At 46.1% G+C, this 16620-nt stretch overlaps 1 protein-coding gene across 11 annotated transcripts in view; it reads right to left on the minus strand.

Moving 5' to 3' along the window:
- Nucleotides 1-16620, minus strand: part of Eml1 (EMAP like 1) — a 155132-nt gene that overhangs the window by 22848 nt on the left and 115664 nt on the right. For 6 of the 11 annotated variants that reach the window (XM_076921217.1, XM_076921221.1, XM_076921220.1 and 3 more), the window contains 6 exons: nt 9885-9913; nt 9020-9070; nt 5688-5817; nt 3047-3196; nt 2183-2252; nt 478-588 (listed from right to left, as the gene is read on the minus strand). In XM_076921217.1, coding sequence (XP_076777332.1) covers nt 478-588; nt 2183-2252; nt 3047-3196; nt 5688-5817; nt 9020-9070; nt 9885-9913 — 541 coding nt within the window. The remainder of the gene's footprint in view (nt 1-477; nt 589-2182; nt 2253-3046; nt 3197-5687; nt 5818-9019; nt 9071-9884; nt 9914-16620) is intronic. The other 5 variants (XM_076921219.1, XM_076921224.1, XM_076921222.1 and 2 more) reach the window with 1 other exon arrangement.

The following is a 16620-nucleotide window of genomic DNA, read 5'->3' on the forward strand; positions in this document are numbered from 1 at the left end:
CAAGCTTGAGGACCCAAGTTCGATCCCCAGGACCCACAGCTGGCTTGTGGTGTAGTGCGCCCGTAATGGCAACAATGGGGAGGCAGAGGCAGGGGAGGTTGACTGCAGCCTCTGCATGGCACACATGCATGCTCACCCCCACCATGTGCACCTGCACACACGTCCCACCCCCAATACATATCAAAGGTCCATTATATCAGAGATGAGGAACGTGCACTTCACTGGACTTGAGGCTGGCTTTCCTGGCCAGGCACATGGCTCCCTTAGGATTTTATGCAGAGCAAAGCACAAGGGTAGTGAACAAACAGGAGTGTTTGTTGTGAACACGGATGTGGATGGATGAGCGAGTGTGAATAAGTCTCCAGATGAAGGGGCTTGAGGATGGGTGTGTGGGCTAGCAAGCCTTGAGAAAGGGTGGAAGTCAGGTGGCTAGAAATGTTTGCTTGGGAAGGAGTCCTGGAGCATTCTCATACTTACAGATTTTGAGAATGCGATGCAGGTGACAGCCCGGTCAAAAAAGCCTATTCCGATGACATGCAGAGTGTTCAGTGTCACAGAGTCCCAGATGCGCACATGTGGCGGCAGTTGCTGTTTGGAAAGAATACGGCCATCATTTGTGACTGTTGGTTAACTGCTTCTCTTCACCTCAGAACCATAAAATTATTCTGACTTCAATTTTGTCAAACAAAAAGTCTTTTCTACATTTGAGGACCCCAACGGTGAGTGTAACGAAAACATTCCCGGTGACTGTAGGAGGCCCTGGGCACTCTGAACCATTGAGGCGTCCGGAGAAGGCTATCAGGTTTTAAACTTTGACTAGCCACTCTCCCAACACCCATACCAGAGGAACGGACACGCCTTTTGTATATTTGCATTTCTCTAAATTTTAGAAATGACATTTCACCAAAGATAGCACCATAGTGCAGTCAGCAGATCCATCATCACAGAGCCTGGACACGCGCCCGGCGAGCAGGCATAGGATAGGCAAACCTCGTTCTCATTTAGCTTTGTCTCCAAATAGCCAGGCACCAAATGTGGCCTCTCTGGGTGTCTTTACAGGTCAAAAATCTGCTCAAACAGCTGTAAATTTCTCTCTGGTTCAATGCAAAAAAAAAAAAAAAAAAAAAGAAGAAGAAGAGAAATACACTTTTATGCCACTAGAGGGAGGAGGAAACAGTTTGCTTCTCATTTCAAAGAGTTCTTCCAGGCTTTCATTCTTTAAAAAAAACATGAACAACTGCTCCTTATGCGAGTTTACATAACAGTAGCCTGGCTTCTGTTATTTCGCTCTTTGCAAGTGTGGAACACTAATGGAGAACAGCGTAAAATCTGCGGCTAAAATTTGCTATCATGAAAACATCTGCTCAGATAAGATAGCGCGTGTGTTTTCTGGACAGATACACATTGATTAAAAAAATGGAGATTCCTGTCATAATTACCTTCACACCAGGACAAAGCTGTAGAAACAGAGACTTAAGAGGCTGTGAGTGGTTTTGATAAAACATGACAGTCACTCACTCGTGGACGTCAGCTTGGGCATCTCCTATTTGTCCGGCTGTACCAGTTCCTCTCCTCCTTCCTAACAAGCCACACTGAAGTCTTGCTAAGGCACCTTCAGAGTTTGCCCGAAGCTCCCAGGAGCCTCTGTGATCAGCACAAGGCATGAAGTCCACCCACTGAAGAAATGACTGTCAGGCATCCATAGTCAAGGATGTCCCGTAACCTATGGTTACTTGGTGATTTTTAACTCTGCTTCTCAGATTGATATATTTTCATGTTGATCATGTATGGAGATAAGAATTTCAGGAATTAATTGACTCTTTGGCACGACAACACTATGTTAATGTGTTGTGGCCGCTGACTGTTGTTTTTCATAACAGTGCCTTGTTACATGGCCACAGGCCCGCCTGCCTCTGCCTCCTGAGCTGAAAGAGGGGCACCATCCCAACCAGTGACAATGCCATTTAAAAACTGGCTGAAAAGAAGAGAAGCTCAGGGGCTTGGGTGATATTCAGGGTCACAATGGCACATGTAGTCTGTACTGAGAGCTCCTGGTGAGGACACAATAGTTCTAGATGCTGCAACTACAATGACCAGGCAGATTCATTATCAGCAATGTGAAAATCAGGAGGTTGTTGCCAGTTCCTTACCAAAAGTCAGAAAGACAATGAGAATACCTCACCTTTCCGTCTTTAGATGTGCCCGCCACTTGTCCTGTTGCTATGGTGATCCTGTCAGGATGGACCGCTAGGCTACAAGAAGGATAATTATCAGACAACCCCATACAAAGGCGGGCTTTACTTCTATAGTCTTCCAAAGGTTTAAACACAAGAAATCCATACTGCCTAGCTTCTTACAGACTCAACCCAAATTCCCCGAACAGCCCAACTACCTGAGCCAGCAAACGCTATTTCATTTATCAGAATCCCCGATTTCTTCCCCAGAACTTCCAACCTTAAGGAAAGGTTCCTTTGTTGGGAAAATACGATTTCCATCTCAGAACCACTGACTTAGTCAACACCCCTTCCTACAAGTCACTTTTGGGTATGTTAATTAGGAAAGATGTCTCATCTTACGTCAATAGGATTTTAATCACTAGCCAGGTATCCAGATGACCACAAATCCATCTACCCACCCAATCCCTGCAAGGTCTTCCATAGGCTATCCGATGACATCGCAGACTCAGACTTATGTATGCAACAAAGCATGTTTTCTAAAATTAAAGACCCAATTTGAAGTCTTTAACATTTGGGATTTTAAGAAAGCTTCTTGAAGCATTTTGTTTGTTTGTTTGTTTGTTTTTTGTTTGTTTGTTTGTTTGTTTTCCCTCAGATAATCTGATTACACAGAAGTGCAGTAAGGACAGAGAGCTGCCATGAATCGGGGAGCAGAATTAGGGAGCCCAAAGACAAGGTGGGGAATAGAAAGAAGAGCTTTGCCCCGTCTGGCTTCAGAGCCCTGCACCCCTGGCTTGTGCCCTGATGCTGGATTCTTTCAGCTAAGGCTAGCTCACCTGTGTCTTGCCGATCTGTTTGTGGGGACTCACCACTTGACGTCGTCATTGTGGCCCGCGTAATGCCTCTGCAGCTGTTCCTCCACGTTATAAAGCACCACAACAGATGCAATGAAGTACACGGTCTCCCCGGTCGGAAGCAAATACAAGTTATTGCGACAGTCTCGCCCCCGGTACCCGTAGCTTGGTGTAAGTCAAGATAAAAATCCTTTGCTTTTAAGAGCTGGAGAGCCATCCCTTCACTCAACAGGCGTATAAGTGCTGTGCAATGGTTCCTATCAGTTTAAGCAATTTAGACAATGCTGAACTGAAAAGGTGCTGGGTGCAGTGGTGCATGCTTTTAATCCTAAATGGATCTCTGCGAGCTCCAGGCCAGCTAGAGCTTGCATGGTGAGAGAAACCCTGTCTCGAACAAACAAACAACAACATGTAATACACTCTGACCCTCTGCTTAATAGACCTTAGTACCTACATATCTAAAATCAAATTATAAGTGTTCAGTAAGAATATGAACACATTTTGCAGTACTGGGGATTGAACCTAGGGCTTTCCCTGTCCTTGGCAAGTGCTCCACCACTGTGCTTGAGACAGGTGATCATTGTATAGCCCAGGCTGGCTGCAGCTCAGATCTTCCTGCCTCAGACTTCCTTTCTCTGGAACTATAGACATGTCTGGCTATACACCATATCTGGTGTGAACACATTGTTTTTTACAGCATGAAGACAGCATGTTTGATTTTTACAAGCTATCGAGCCAAATATGAGTCTGCTTTTACTGTCCGCAACCTAGGAGCTGAATCTTTTTTTTTTTTAATCAAACATTAATTTAAAATGATACAAGTACTTATAAAGAATACAAATGTTGCTCGAATGTAACAAAGGTTTCAAAATTAATTAACCTTTAATTGTTAATTAAGTTGATGAATTAACTAACAGCGCACCAGCATTTTAGGGATAACTATCAGTGTTTTTAAATGCTATTACACTTTATTTACTGTGTGCGCACGCGTGAGCACATAGGCATGGGTGTCATATGTTCAAGTGGAGTTGGTTCTCTCCTTCCATCGAGTGGGTCCCGGGTACTGAACTCGGGGCTTCAGGCTTGGTCACAGGTACCTTTGGCCACTGAGCCTTCTCACTGACCTGGTGTTAAAAATTTAACATGTGTACTTTAAAAAGCAAAGCGTCACTTGAACTTGAGTGTAAAGAAGTAACCTGGCCAAAATGCCATTTATCTGAAGCAAATTTTCTTCTTTCATGTCTTTTGAAACACAAATAAGGAAGCATTCTTTGAATAATGGTTTCCAGAATAGATTTTTAAAAACTGCTCAGTTTAAGGAAGAGGCAGATCCCTTCCATGGCATGTGCCAAAATAGATGGGCCAAACAACCTCCAACTTCTGTTTTGTTTTGTTTTGTTTTATTTTGTTTTGTTTTGTTTTTAGAGACAGGGTTTCTCTGTGTAGTCCTGGCTGTCCTGAAACTCACTCTGTAGACCAGGCTGGTCTTGAACTCAGAAATCTGACTGCCTCTGCCTCCCAAGTGCTGGGATAAAGGCGTGCGCCACTACCACCTGGCCTGGCCAAATAACTTCTAATCTTTTGATTTCCACGAACATGACTCTATAATCTCAAATACTAATTCTTGCCAGTGAAGGCTCGGCAATACCAACTTAAATCAACATGTTGGAATTGTCTTCAGAGCTTGACATTAATCAGCGAGCAGCAGAAAATCACGATACATTTGATATAGAGACTTCGTAGTCGAAAAGGCTGCAGCAGCCTCCTTCCACGGTGGGAATGATTACAGAGCATTGGATGGTGGAGACTGAGGCAGAAGGATTGCTGTGAGTTAAAAGCTAGGTTCATAGTAAGACCTTGTTTCAAAAAACCAAGAACAGCAAACAAATGGTTTGTCTGTTGAAATTATGATTGTTAAAGTCCTGATGTTTACACTGTACTGGCTGGTTTTGTGTCAACTTGACACAAGCTGGAGTTACCACAGAGAAAGGAGCCTCTTTTGAGGAAATGCCTCCATGAGATCCAGCTGTAAGGCATTTTCTCAGTGATCAAGAGTGGAAAGACCCATTGTGGGTGGTGCCATCCCTGGGCTGGTGGTAGTCCTGGGTTCTATAAGAAAGCAAGCTGAGCAAGTCAGGGGAAGCAAGCCAGTAAGTAACATCCCTCCATGGCCTCTGCATCAGCTCCTGCCTCCAAGTGCCTGCCCTCTGTGAGTTCCTGTCCTGACTTCCTTTGGTGATGAACAGCAATGTGGAAGTGTAAGCTGAATAAACCCTTTCCTCCCCAACTTGCTTCTTGGTCATGATGTTTTGTGCAGGAATACAACCCTGGCTTAGACACCAGTTTTGATTACTTTCACTAAGCTTGCTGCTTCTCTGTGATAGGCAGGCCATACACTGATATCCCCCGGCCCCCGAAAGCGTCCATCTGCACAGTGATCACTTCCATGGTGTCCTGTCAGGAAGACAGTGGGTATCCACCGGACGAGAGCCACAATCATGAGAACTTGCTCCGAAACTGCCTCTCCTACATGGCCAGATTTGAAATTTTGATTTTTTCTTTTTTTGAAAAAGCTAATAGTAAAATATTTAACTTTTATAAATCTTTTGCCAGGAGCCAGTCATCACCGACAATCTGGACAGCGAGTAAAGGATACACCCACTCCAGCTTCAGCCGCTTCGCTGGTAATTCAGCTTTTGCTTCCAAACTGTAGGAGTCCACTTGGTCTTTGGGCATGTACATGGTGACGGGGCGGCCTCGGAGAAACATTTTTACATATCCCTCTTCTACAAAAACAATGAAGGTGTTAGTGACATGATACTCTGAAAGCAAGCACCACAGTCTGGTTAGCCTGTCAGGACACAAGTGGCTGTCTCCCTTGCATACCTTAAAAGATTTTTTTTAAAAATGCATTTACTTATTTAATGTGTTGATTGGTACAGGAGTCACGTGGCACTTGTGATGGTCAAAGAATGACTTTTGGGAGTTGGTTCTCTGCTTCCACCCCATAAGACGCGGAATCAAACTCACTCAGTCAGGTTTGGGTAAGCAGTCAGGTTTGGGTATGCAGCGTTACCCGCTAAGCCATCTCTCTGGTCCCTCCACTCCACCCCCACCACCATGTCCTTCTCAATTAGTTTTCCAGAGGAAACAAAACCCAACACACAGGGGCTGGAGAGATGGCTCAGTGGTTAGGAGCACAAGCTGCTTTTCCAGAGGACCTAGGTTGGGTTTTCAGCACCCACATCAGATGGCTCACAACATTCCAAGAGATCTGCTGCCCTCCTGTGGCCTCCTTGGGTATTTGGATACATGTGCACATATCCACACACAGAGACACCTATATACGTAAATAAAAATTCAATTAAAAATATAATGCAAAATTAAATATCTTGAAACAAAAGTTTATGTGGTTGTTATTTTTGAGCTTCTCACTCAAGTTCAGGACATCCATAAGAATTTGTAAAAAGCCTGAGTGAGATTCCAACAGTCATTTTCTGTGACATCTTGGTGTAGGCGTGTTATCATCGGAAGAAAATGTACCCTGGAGAATCACAAGTAATCAAGAATCCCACTTTATGACTGAATCCAACTCAGTATCATACATCAGTATATACAATCTCAGTATCAAAAAAAATCCTTTAATAATTGAATTGATTTGTTATATGAGTGTAAAATATAACTCCATGTATTGTTTGCACTGCACAATTCTTGCAAATACAAAGAATGCTAAGTCAGCAGGAGTGCGTGCAATAAAAAAAATGTTCAATAATATTTTTTCATGTTTTTTTGTGAGTGTCTTTGTGTAGCCCAGGCTGTCCTGGAACTCACCCCATAGACCATGCTGGGCCCAAACTTAGCAATCCATCTGCCTCTGCCTCCCTGGTGCTGCTGGGATTAAATGCGTTGGCTACCACTGCTCAGCTAAGTAAATTAGTCTTAAAAGTAAAATGTTTAAAAATTTAAAAATAAAATGCTTCAAGAGAAACTTAAAATGAGAAAATGAAAGAATAAAGAGGAAGAAGAGAAGGAAAAGGAGGAGGAAGAAGAGGAGGAGGAGGAAGAGGAAGACCCAACCAAGAGAGGTGAGACAGGGAGGCAGAGTTTTCTAGACTGACTATTTCTATTAAAATCGCTTTATTTTTTACTTGGAAGATGTGTTATGTTTATAAATATGACTATATGCATCACATGTATGCCAGAAGGGCATCAGGTACCCTGAGACTGAAGTTACAAGCAGTTGTGAGCAGTCTTGTTGGTGCTGGGGACTGAACCTGGATCCTTTGCGAGAGCAACGAGCTCTCTTAACTGCCATACCATCTCTCCAGGCCCCTAAAATAACTTTGGTATTCCAATAAATGGATATGAGCAAATAAAAAACCAAAATAAAAAAAAAAAAGTTGATCTGAGGTAACTTCTATGTCCTCCACACTTCCCCAAAACCCAACCCACTTGGGGTATTCTGACTGCCGTTTTAAGGCTATAAAATGAGCAAGAAACTATCTCCTGATGAGTTTGGAGTCACAGCCTCCATTCTGTTGCTCCTGCAGATTGGAGAATCCAGAATCAACGGTCTCTAACCCAGACAGGGGCAACCAGCAAAACCTGTGCCAAACCCCACAGAGAATCACCTCAGAGAGAACAGGATAAATTGGGAGAATCACCGTGCTTCAGCGGCTAAGGATTGTCAGACAACGCATGCAATTATGTCACCACATGCATGCACTTCAGATCCCAACACACGTGACACTCTTCACTCTGGGTTTGATGAAGCTTGGCTTTTAGGTAGGAGCCATGAATGTCCTTATCCCCACGCACACTGGTCCAGCCACTGCCCCTGTGATGGTTGGGATGTTCCCTGTGTGGACACCATCATCCCTGGCTGTATCCTGATTGGCTCACCCAAGATTGCCATCACTGTAGGTTCTCTTAAAGCTCCCCCCGAGTCACCTTACATACTGCTCTCCATACCAGAGAGCCTGGATGCACTTCATCTGATTCTGCATCCATCCTGGTCCTTTGCCCACTTGCTATGTCTAGCGGCACTAACTACCGTGCCAGGCTCTCTTTATCTGACCTCACCTTCTATATCCACCCCATGAGGGTTCTCCTCTCGGGCCGGAAGTGTCTCTCAGCACCTCATTAGCTGTCTTCCCTGAGCCTCGCCTCCAGCTCTTCCCTCTTCTTCTCTTCTTGCCTACTTTAACCTCTCACCCAAGTTGTTGTTCAGCCCTTGGTGATCACAGATGCAGCCTTAAAAAGCAGCTGCCTGCCCCACCTTAGAGCAGAGGGAAGTGGGAATGGTGCCATTCAAAGTGAAATGGAAAGTCACTCGGCTAACTTTGTAAGGAGTGAATCAACCCAGCCAGGGGGCTAGGACTAACGCCGATACGATGGCATTTCTCAAAGCCAGAGCACTAGAGAGACCACCACGGGTGCTGACGGTGTGTGAACAGTCTGTTGAGGTCATGTGGTGGTTACCGTCCAGTGAAGAATGCCTATGACTGAGTCTTCCTTACCTCACCATTAAACACTGCTGCTGACTCGGACAAAACAATATTTAACTATGTGCCACTGTGTGCTTTAAACGGGGACGGTCTACGTCTACAATCAGTACAACACGGGAAAGCGATGCTGTTTGCAGACAAGTTAGGAGCAGAGCACACAACCACCAAACCCAGAGGTGTGTGCTCGTGGGGAGAGGTCAGCGGTGTGGGACTTCATGCCATACAGGGGACATTCAGGAGGCTGTCTGAGATCTCTCTCCAGATCCTCTCAGATCTCCTACAATCAGCCAATGATGAATGACAATCCAAATCACAGCTGCAGTTTGAAGCCCATCCAAGTGAACACTCAGGGGTGCATAGAACTTAGGACAGATAACAGAAATGCTGTCATGCGTGGGGGCCTCTGCCGGTATGAAAACAGGCTCTGGGCTGGGGCAGCAGCCGTGTGCAAGAGAGCTGTGGGCTGGGAAGCCCTGCCTACCTTTGCAGTGTGTCACCCGGCGCTTCCCTTGGGGTTTCGGAGACTGAAGGGCTAGACAAAGAGATGGCGGTACCACAAGTGTGTGGCTGGCCTGTCTGCGGGGGTGCTCACTGGCCAGCCACAGGCTGGTGCCACCCTGGCCCCCAAGAGGCCCCCAAGAGGACAAGGGAACAAGGGGACATTGCATGTATCCTGACATGTAGGCTCACGTTGCACGCCTGTGGGTTTGTGGTAATTACATTTTCAGGGACTAATCTTTATTTTGTGTGGAAGGGAGAAAACTAAAATCAGATTAATTTATTTAAGTACACATTTGTAACTTTTTAATGTTTAACTATATCTTAAAATACAGTTAATATGCTAAAAGAAAGAAAGAGAGAGAGAGAACGTAGTATCTGCTTTCTTATAAAGTATGATTCAGAGGCAGCCATTTATGAAGTATTATTGGCTTGCAATTTAGGAAATTAGAAGCAAAAAGGGAGCAAGTATTTTGAACAGGGGGGAAAAGCTTTACGGAGGGGAGACTTTCTCTCGGGGAGAAGCGCAGGAGATGTCTGTGGAGCAGGGTAGAGGCAAAGGGCAAAGGGCATCTTTACTGAGAACTTCCTTCTCTAATCCTCACTGACTTCCATGTGGGTCTGACAAGGGGCAGGTAGGGATCTAGTCGCTATGCCTGCTGCTTGTTTACTGGCGACCCTGCTGTTATCTGAGCTGCCAATGACTGCTTGGTGACACTCACCAGCACCAGATCTGTTTTCTGAGTACCAGTGGCCTGGCTCTGAGGTGACCATTTTCTGTTTACCACTCAGTCGAGGTCTAAATTGTACAACCCCTCCCCCAACCCAAGAATGAGACCAGAGCTTACCTGGACTGAATACAGGCTCCTTGGGTTTGCTGTAAAAATAAACAAAAGAAATTAGTATTTATTTATATGTGTGTATAATATATGTATGTGTTTACACATATATGCGCATGGATTTATAGATAACATGTTTGCGTGTGTGGACGTACATGTGTGCATGTTCATGTGGAGGTCTGAGGGCACTGTCATGCTTTTCCTTGATTATTCCCTGTCTCACACATGGAAGCAAGGTCTCCCACTGAACCCAGAGCTCTCTGTTTCACTTAGTGCGGCTGGCCAGCTGCTCCAGAGAGTCTCCGCCTCCGTCTCACCGGATTTACAAGAGAACTACCATACCCATCTGGCTTTTATGTGGCTTTGGGGGATCTGAACTCATATCCTCAGCCACACGCTGTATTTTCCATCCCCCCATCCCCCCAGCACCGCCACACAGTTTTTAAAGAGCACCTGGGGCAGTTCCTCTCATAGCCCCACAGGTCTGTGCTACAGCCATTTTCCACATGCATGGTGTGTAAACAAGGCCAACTTCATTGCAAAAGAAACTTGTGAATATAAAAATGTTCAGAATTGAGTAAGATTGTAATCCCGTTTAAGAGCAAATACAGGTTAGGGGCAGCTGGCTATTCAAGGTGAGGGTAGCCCTGGCTAATATGTAGGGTGAATGTTGCTTCTCTCTTACATCTAAGGAACTCATTTAAAATGAGCAGAGTTTTATTTCTTGCCACAGAGATACCTGCACTTCATGCTTATGACTGCACTATTCAGAACAGCAAGGGCTGGAACCTGTCATATGCCCATCAACAGAAGGGCTGGAACCTGTCATATGCCCATCAACAGAAGGGCTGGAACCTGTCATATGCCCATCAACAGAAGGGCTGGAACCTGTCATATGCCCATCAACAGAAGGCTGGAACCAGCCATATGTCCATCAACAGAAGGGCTGGAACCAGCCATATGCCCATCAACAGAAGGGCTGGAACCTGACATATGCCCATCAACAGAAGGGACAGAACCTGCCATATGCCCATCAACAGAAGGGCTGGAACCTGTCATATGTCCATCAACAGAAGGGACAGAACCTGCCATATGCTCATCAACAGAAGGGCTGAAACCAGTCATATGTCTATCAACAGAAGAGACAGAACCAGCCATATGTCCATCAACAGAAGGGACAGAACCTGCCATATGCCCATCAACAGAAGGGCTGGAACCTGTCATATGTCCATCAACAGAAGGGACAGAACCTGCCATATATCCATCAACAGAAAGGTGGGAACCAGCCATATGTCTATCAACAGAAGGGATGGGCCCAGCCAAATGTCTATCAACCAAAGAATAAAAATGAGGTACAGTCACATGATGGAGTTTTACACAGTGGTGGACGCCATACAGAAGAGCTGCAGTGGCCAAGTGAGCTCCCTGGAGACAGCCGACTGTCCTGCTCAGCTTTGACAGGGGAGCTCTGGTGCAATGTGGTCCCAGAGACGTCATCCCAGGGCTGTTTGCTGCTGACGTGCTTTCTCCTGCTTGTCACTGCTACACTCCTCATTTATGTGGCTTAGTGTGAGTGGACACCAGGAGACCCTCACTGCCTAGAGCCTGGTGTAATTACTTCCTGGGTGAATATGAAGATGAAAATCCTTGAGATAATGCTGTCTAAATGAATGAATGATTTTATAGAATGTCTGACTTGATTTAAGTGATCTTTTAAAAAAGGTTAGTTTGATTTAAATAATTTAGGGAAATTGGGGTAGTTAATAGAAAATATAAAGTTAGGAAATAGGACAGTTGATAGAAAGTTTTGAGTTAGAATTAAGAATAAAGTGTGCCCTTTCAGAAGCTGCTTGAGTTAGAGGAAGGAGTGCAGTGAGCGCTCATGCATTAGTCAGGCAATGGTGGCGCACGCCTTTTTTTTTTTTTTTCCTTTTTTCTGCCATTTATTTTATTTACATTTAAGATGCCATCCCCTTTCCTCATTTCCGCTCCCTAGAACACCCTGTCCCATGCCCCCCCTTTCCTTTTTGCTTTTATACAATTTTTTAAAAATGTTAATCAAAGGATTTATAAGTTTGGTAATGCTCAATCAGAAGCGTAACCCAATACCCAACCTAGATATAAAAACTATCTTTGACTGGTGGAGACATGTGAACATCTGCCTCCATGCCCCCTCTCTCTTTCTCTCTCTCATCACCTAGCTTCTCCTCTCCTTCATCTTCTCTCCTTACTCCATCTCTTCCTCTCAGTACTCCTTCCCACTTAGCTCCTCCTACATATCACTCTTCCTGTTAAAGTAAAACTTTTCTCTCAAAATACAATTAGAGCATACTTATTCCTAATTGTACCAGTGAAGTACAAGATAGTCCTAATACCCAGTCTATCATTTTGTTGACTAACCAGAACCTCTGTCATCTCTTCTAACTAAAACACTTACTTTTGATCCTGGCTTTTTTTTTTTTTTTTTTTTTTTTTTTTTTGCTTTAGAATGAATGTCAGCTGAAAACTATCTACTCAGATCTTTTCTCTCAAGGTAAATAGCCAGGATTGGCTATGAGACTATAGGTTTTCAACCCCGTCAGAAATCCAGAATGACTGAGTTAACTGAAGTTATGGGAAGCACTAAACATAGCTTCTAAAACTTAGCCAATTTATAGAGACCTCTGAACACCTGGACAGTCCCTATACTACAAACCGTTGGAGCATCTGATCTTCAGGGATCTGAGTTTCCACTCTCCTCAGTCCTATGGTTACAGACAGCTACCACTATGTCCAGTTCTTTTTATGAGTTTGGGAGTCTAAACTCAGAACTCAAATCTTTATGTGTTTTAGTTAGGGTTACTGTTGCTATGACAAAAGAAAACTGGCTACCCAAAGCAACTTGGGGAGGAAGATTTTTTTTAGCTTACAACTCTGAGGTCACAATGTATCACTGAGGGAAGTCAAGGCAGGAACTCAGAGCAGGAACCTGAAGGCAGGAGATGATGTGGAGGTCTGGCGCTGCTTACAGTTGATGCCCCCAGCCTGATTTTCTCAGCCTGTTTTCTTATAGTGCCCAGGATCACCAGGCCAGAGGTGGCCCCGCCCACAGTGAGATGGCTCCTCCCACACCAAGCATCAATCTAGAAAGTGCCCCCACAGACTTGCCCACTGGTGGGGGCATTTCCTCAACTGAGCTTCCCTCTTCCCAAATGACTTCAGCTTGTGTCAGGCTGACATAAAACTAGCCAGTACATTGCCTCGCATGGCAGGCATTCTAACTGAGCCATCTCCGTTTCCCTGAAATCACCTCTTTTTTCCTCAGTTCTAACTTGAGATGCAATGGAAGGTACCTCAACTAGAAGTCACCCTTCAGCCCATGCTGTATCAGCGATATGACCCACTGGTACCCTGATTTCCAAGCCACTCCATGTGTGTGTAGAGTGGGTGGTGGGGCTGTGGCTTACACAGTGACACAAGACTGGCTCAAACACACAGTAGAATTTGCTGTTGGTGAAACTTTCTAAACTCTGAAGTGTGGTCAACAGAAATAGGACTGTAAAAACTCTGGCCTTCCAATCTAAATGCTAAGCTTCCCTTGGGGCTATATGGCCCCAGGCAAGCCGTTTCTAACCCCTTGGGTGAGTAGCTCTGGTCTCCAGCCTGTAGCTACTGTTCTATGGCCTTGCCTGATGGCCTTGCCTGGAACACTCCAGTATGCAGCATTGGCTCCCTGTCTCTCCTCCTGGACATCAGCCTGCAGATGACACAGGGTTGCTGCTTGGGTCTATATTAGTAGCCACTTCCTGTGAGGCCTTCTTGGGTGTCCAGCCAACACTGCAGTCTTCCCTCAAACCACAGTCCGCAGTCCTGCCCCACCCTGGGTCATTTTTGTCTCTAGCACTTTGAGCCCTGTTTTATTTTGCTTCTTCACTGGGCAGAAAGGCCCATAAATACAGAATTTTCATGCTGCTTACTGTTGCATCTCCAGGGCACAACAGAGGGTGACCACCACCTGGCACTAGAGGCGAGGTCTGGAGGCTGGTTCTCTCCTCACACACCACAGATGACCTGGTGTGCCTCAGAAAGTCTCTTGCTATACCCACCCACATTCCACTCCAGGCTGTTCTGGGCACTCCCTGAAGGTCTATGGAAAAGGAGTGTGTGAGAGTGTGGGATTCCCCTTTGTCTGGACCTCTAGGAATTTGACCAGTCAGCCAGCCCACTCCCTGCCTTTGATCAGTCCCCTCTTCCTATAAAGCCAAGTGTTTTCTTTCTGACACTCTGCCAAAAATGCAGCGCTGGCCTGTCCCTTGAGGGGAGCCTGCCCCCTCCCCCACTTTCCCTTTTCTTTTCTTGTTTTGTTAGCCCAGTATTCAGCTTTGTGTCAGACTTAAAATAGCTGTCTTTCTGTGGCTCACCTGGCTTGCCCCCACTGTCAGGGCATGAGTGACAGTCTTGTGATCCGTGTGCCCTGCGGAAGCCAGAGTCCTGATTCCATGTCACTTATGCATTGGGTTCACAGGGAGTGGGAAGAAAGGTGAGGGAAAGGAAAGGAAAAAAGACAGCAAGGCAAACCTCCTGCGGTTGTAGGAGCAGGATGCAGGAGCCAGACAGGAAGCCGAAAGACAAGGCAAAAAGACCTCAAACCTTGACTCCCACTGTCAGTGATTCTGCGCAGTTTACAGAGAGAGGAAAGTGCAGTTACAGGCGCTGGGGAAGTGCCGAGGTCATTAAAGTGCCTGCAGCATAAGCATGAAGATCTGGGTTCAGACCCCTAGCACCCACACAGAAAGGCTGGTGCTGGTGGGGGAGGAGTCTCAGGGGGCGGGGTTAGAGACAGGAGGCGGATCCCTGGGAGTCTTTGGTTCAATGTGAGACCCAGTCTCAAATGAGAACTGATTGAGGAAGGCAACTGATATTAACTTCCGGCTTGCACACATGTTCATCATGCAGGCGAGTACACTAACACACACATGTACACACACAGAGAGGGGAGAGAGAGAGAGGGAGAGGGAGAGGGAGAGGGAGAGGGAGAGGGAGAGGGAGAGGGAGAGGGAGAGGGAGAGGGAGAGGGAGAGGGAGAGGGAGAGGGAGAGGGAGAGGGAGAGGGAGAGGGAGAGGGAGAGGGAGAGGGAGAGAGAGAGAGAGAGAGAGAGAGAGAGACCACCAAAAAGAGAAAGTCCACAGGGGAATTCAAACCCTCGCGGATGCTCAGGTCTCCAGGAGTCTGGGAAGAGGGAATGACTTCTAATAGCAAGTGACACAGGTGGGCACAAAAGCCGAAAGTCGAAGAGGCATCGAGGGCTACTGGAGTGTTTGTGTTCCTTAGTTCAAACCTATGCAGCACATCAGGGGACACAGGCTGCTTTTCCTCGGTAAGCTTTGCTTCTTCATCCACAAAATGGACAGAACTACCTTCAAGACCGAGTGAGACAGGACAAAGTGCTCACACACTGGTGCTAATGACTTCCCACTTGGCCAATTTCGCCCACAAGAAGCCACTTTAAGAGACCGGAGACTTAACTAAGACTCCAGAACAAAACACTAAGGCTAAAGTGTAGTGCTGATGGTCACCCTCTAGGTGGCGCTCCTTACCAGTTTCTTAAACAGTTCTAGTTTTTTGTTTTTTTTTTTTTTAATGTAATTTCATTCATTCAAGGAATGCTTAGTGGGAGTTTGTGTGTGTGTGTGTGTGTGTGTGTGTGTGTGTGTGTGTGTGTGTGTGTGTCTCCTGCACTTTGCAAAAGTGCTACAGGGTCAGAGACTAAGAAAGGACAATGTCTCTGCTCTCTTAGAACCCAAGAGAGGTCACAGATGGGAATGGAGCAAGGCAGGAGGAGGGCTAGAGACACCCAGCCGCAGACACAGGCTGTCTGCCAAACATCTACCTCAGGTGAGGGCTAAAGAAGGGGCTCTTTGGCTGAGCCTTGCAGGGTAACGTAAAGTCTGTCCAAACACTGTCACTCTTCCCTCCAGATTCCGAAGCACCAGAAGGAAGACCACAACTGGGTGGAGTCTCTGAGTGATACCGGTAGGCCACCTTCTGTGCTTTAAGATAATTTGAGCGCCATTTTTTTTTTTTTTTAAACAGTTTAGAGCTATTCTCGGTGAGCTGGGCGTCCAAATCCTTTTCCTACTTTTCCCACTGCTTTGTGCTGTGTCTTACAGAAACTGAGGAGACCAGGCTCAGTCTGTTTCCATGCCGTCAACAAGTCCTGTGAAGGTGAATCAATGTCATCACAGCCCTTCCCATTCTCCATCCTGCCTTGCATCATGCTGTGCACATAGTAGGTCCAAGTGAAGCCCTGCTGAAGGGTGCATGGGTAGGATGACAGCCATTGTCCCAGCTCCCCATTCCTCTCTTTTCAGGTTGGGGTAGGAGGCACGGACCTCCAAATGTCTCTGTGACGGTTAACTTGAGTTGTCTGCTGGGCCTGATCTAGCATCCCCTGGAGGAGCGTCTCCCCGAGGAATTGTCTGAATTGGGTTTAGCTTGGGAGAGATTTTCTTAATTGGGTCAATTAAGGGTGGGGAAGAGCCCAGCCTGAATATGAGTAGCATCTTTTGTCTTGGGCTGTGTAGAAGTAGAGAGGGGCCGGAGGGAAGGCAAGCATGCAGGAGCTCAGTCTCTGCTCTGTGGGTGTGTAGCTTGTATATACTCCTGCGCGCCACATGCATGTCTGGTGCCCACAGAAGCCGAGAGAGTATTGAATCCTCTGGAACTGGAAGTACAGATGGTTGTAAGCTACCATCCCCCACCTCC

Source organism: Arvicanthis niloticus, chromosome 23, assembly GCF_011762505.2.
Source record: "Arvicanthis niloticus isolate mArvNil1 chromosome 23, mArvNil1.pat.X, whole genome shotgun sequence".
Lineage (NCBI taxonomy): Eukaryota > Metazoa > Chordata > Mammalia > Rodentia > Muridae > Arvicanthis > Arvicanthis niloticus.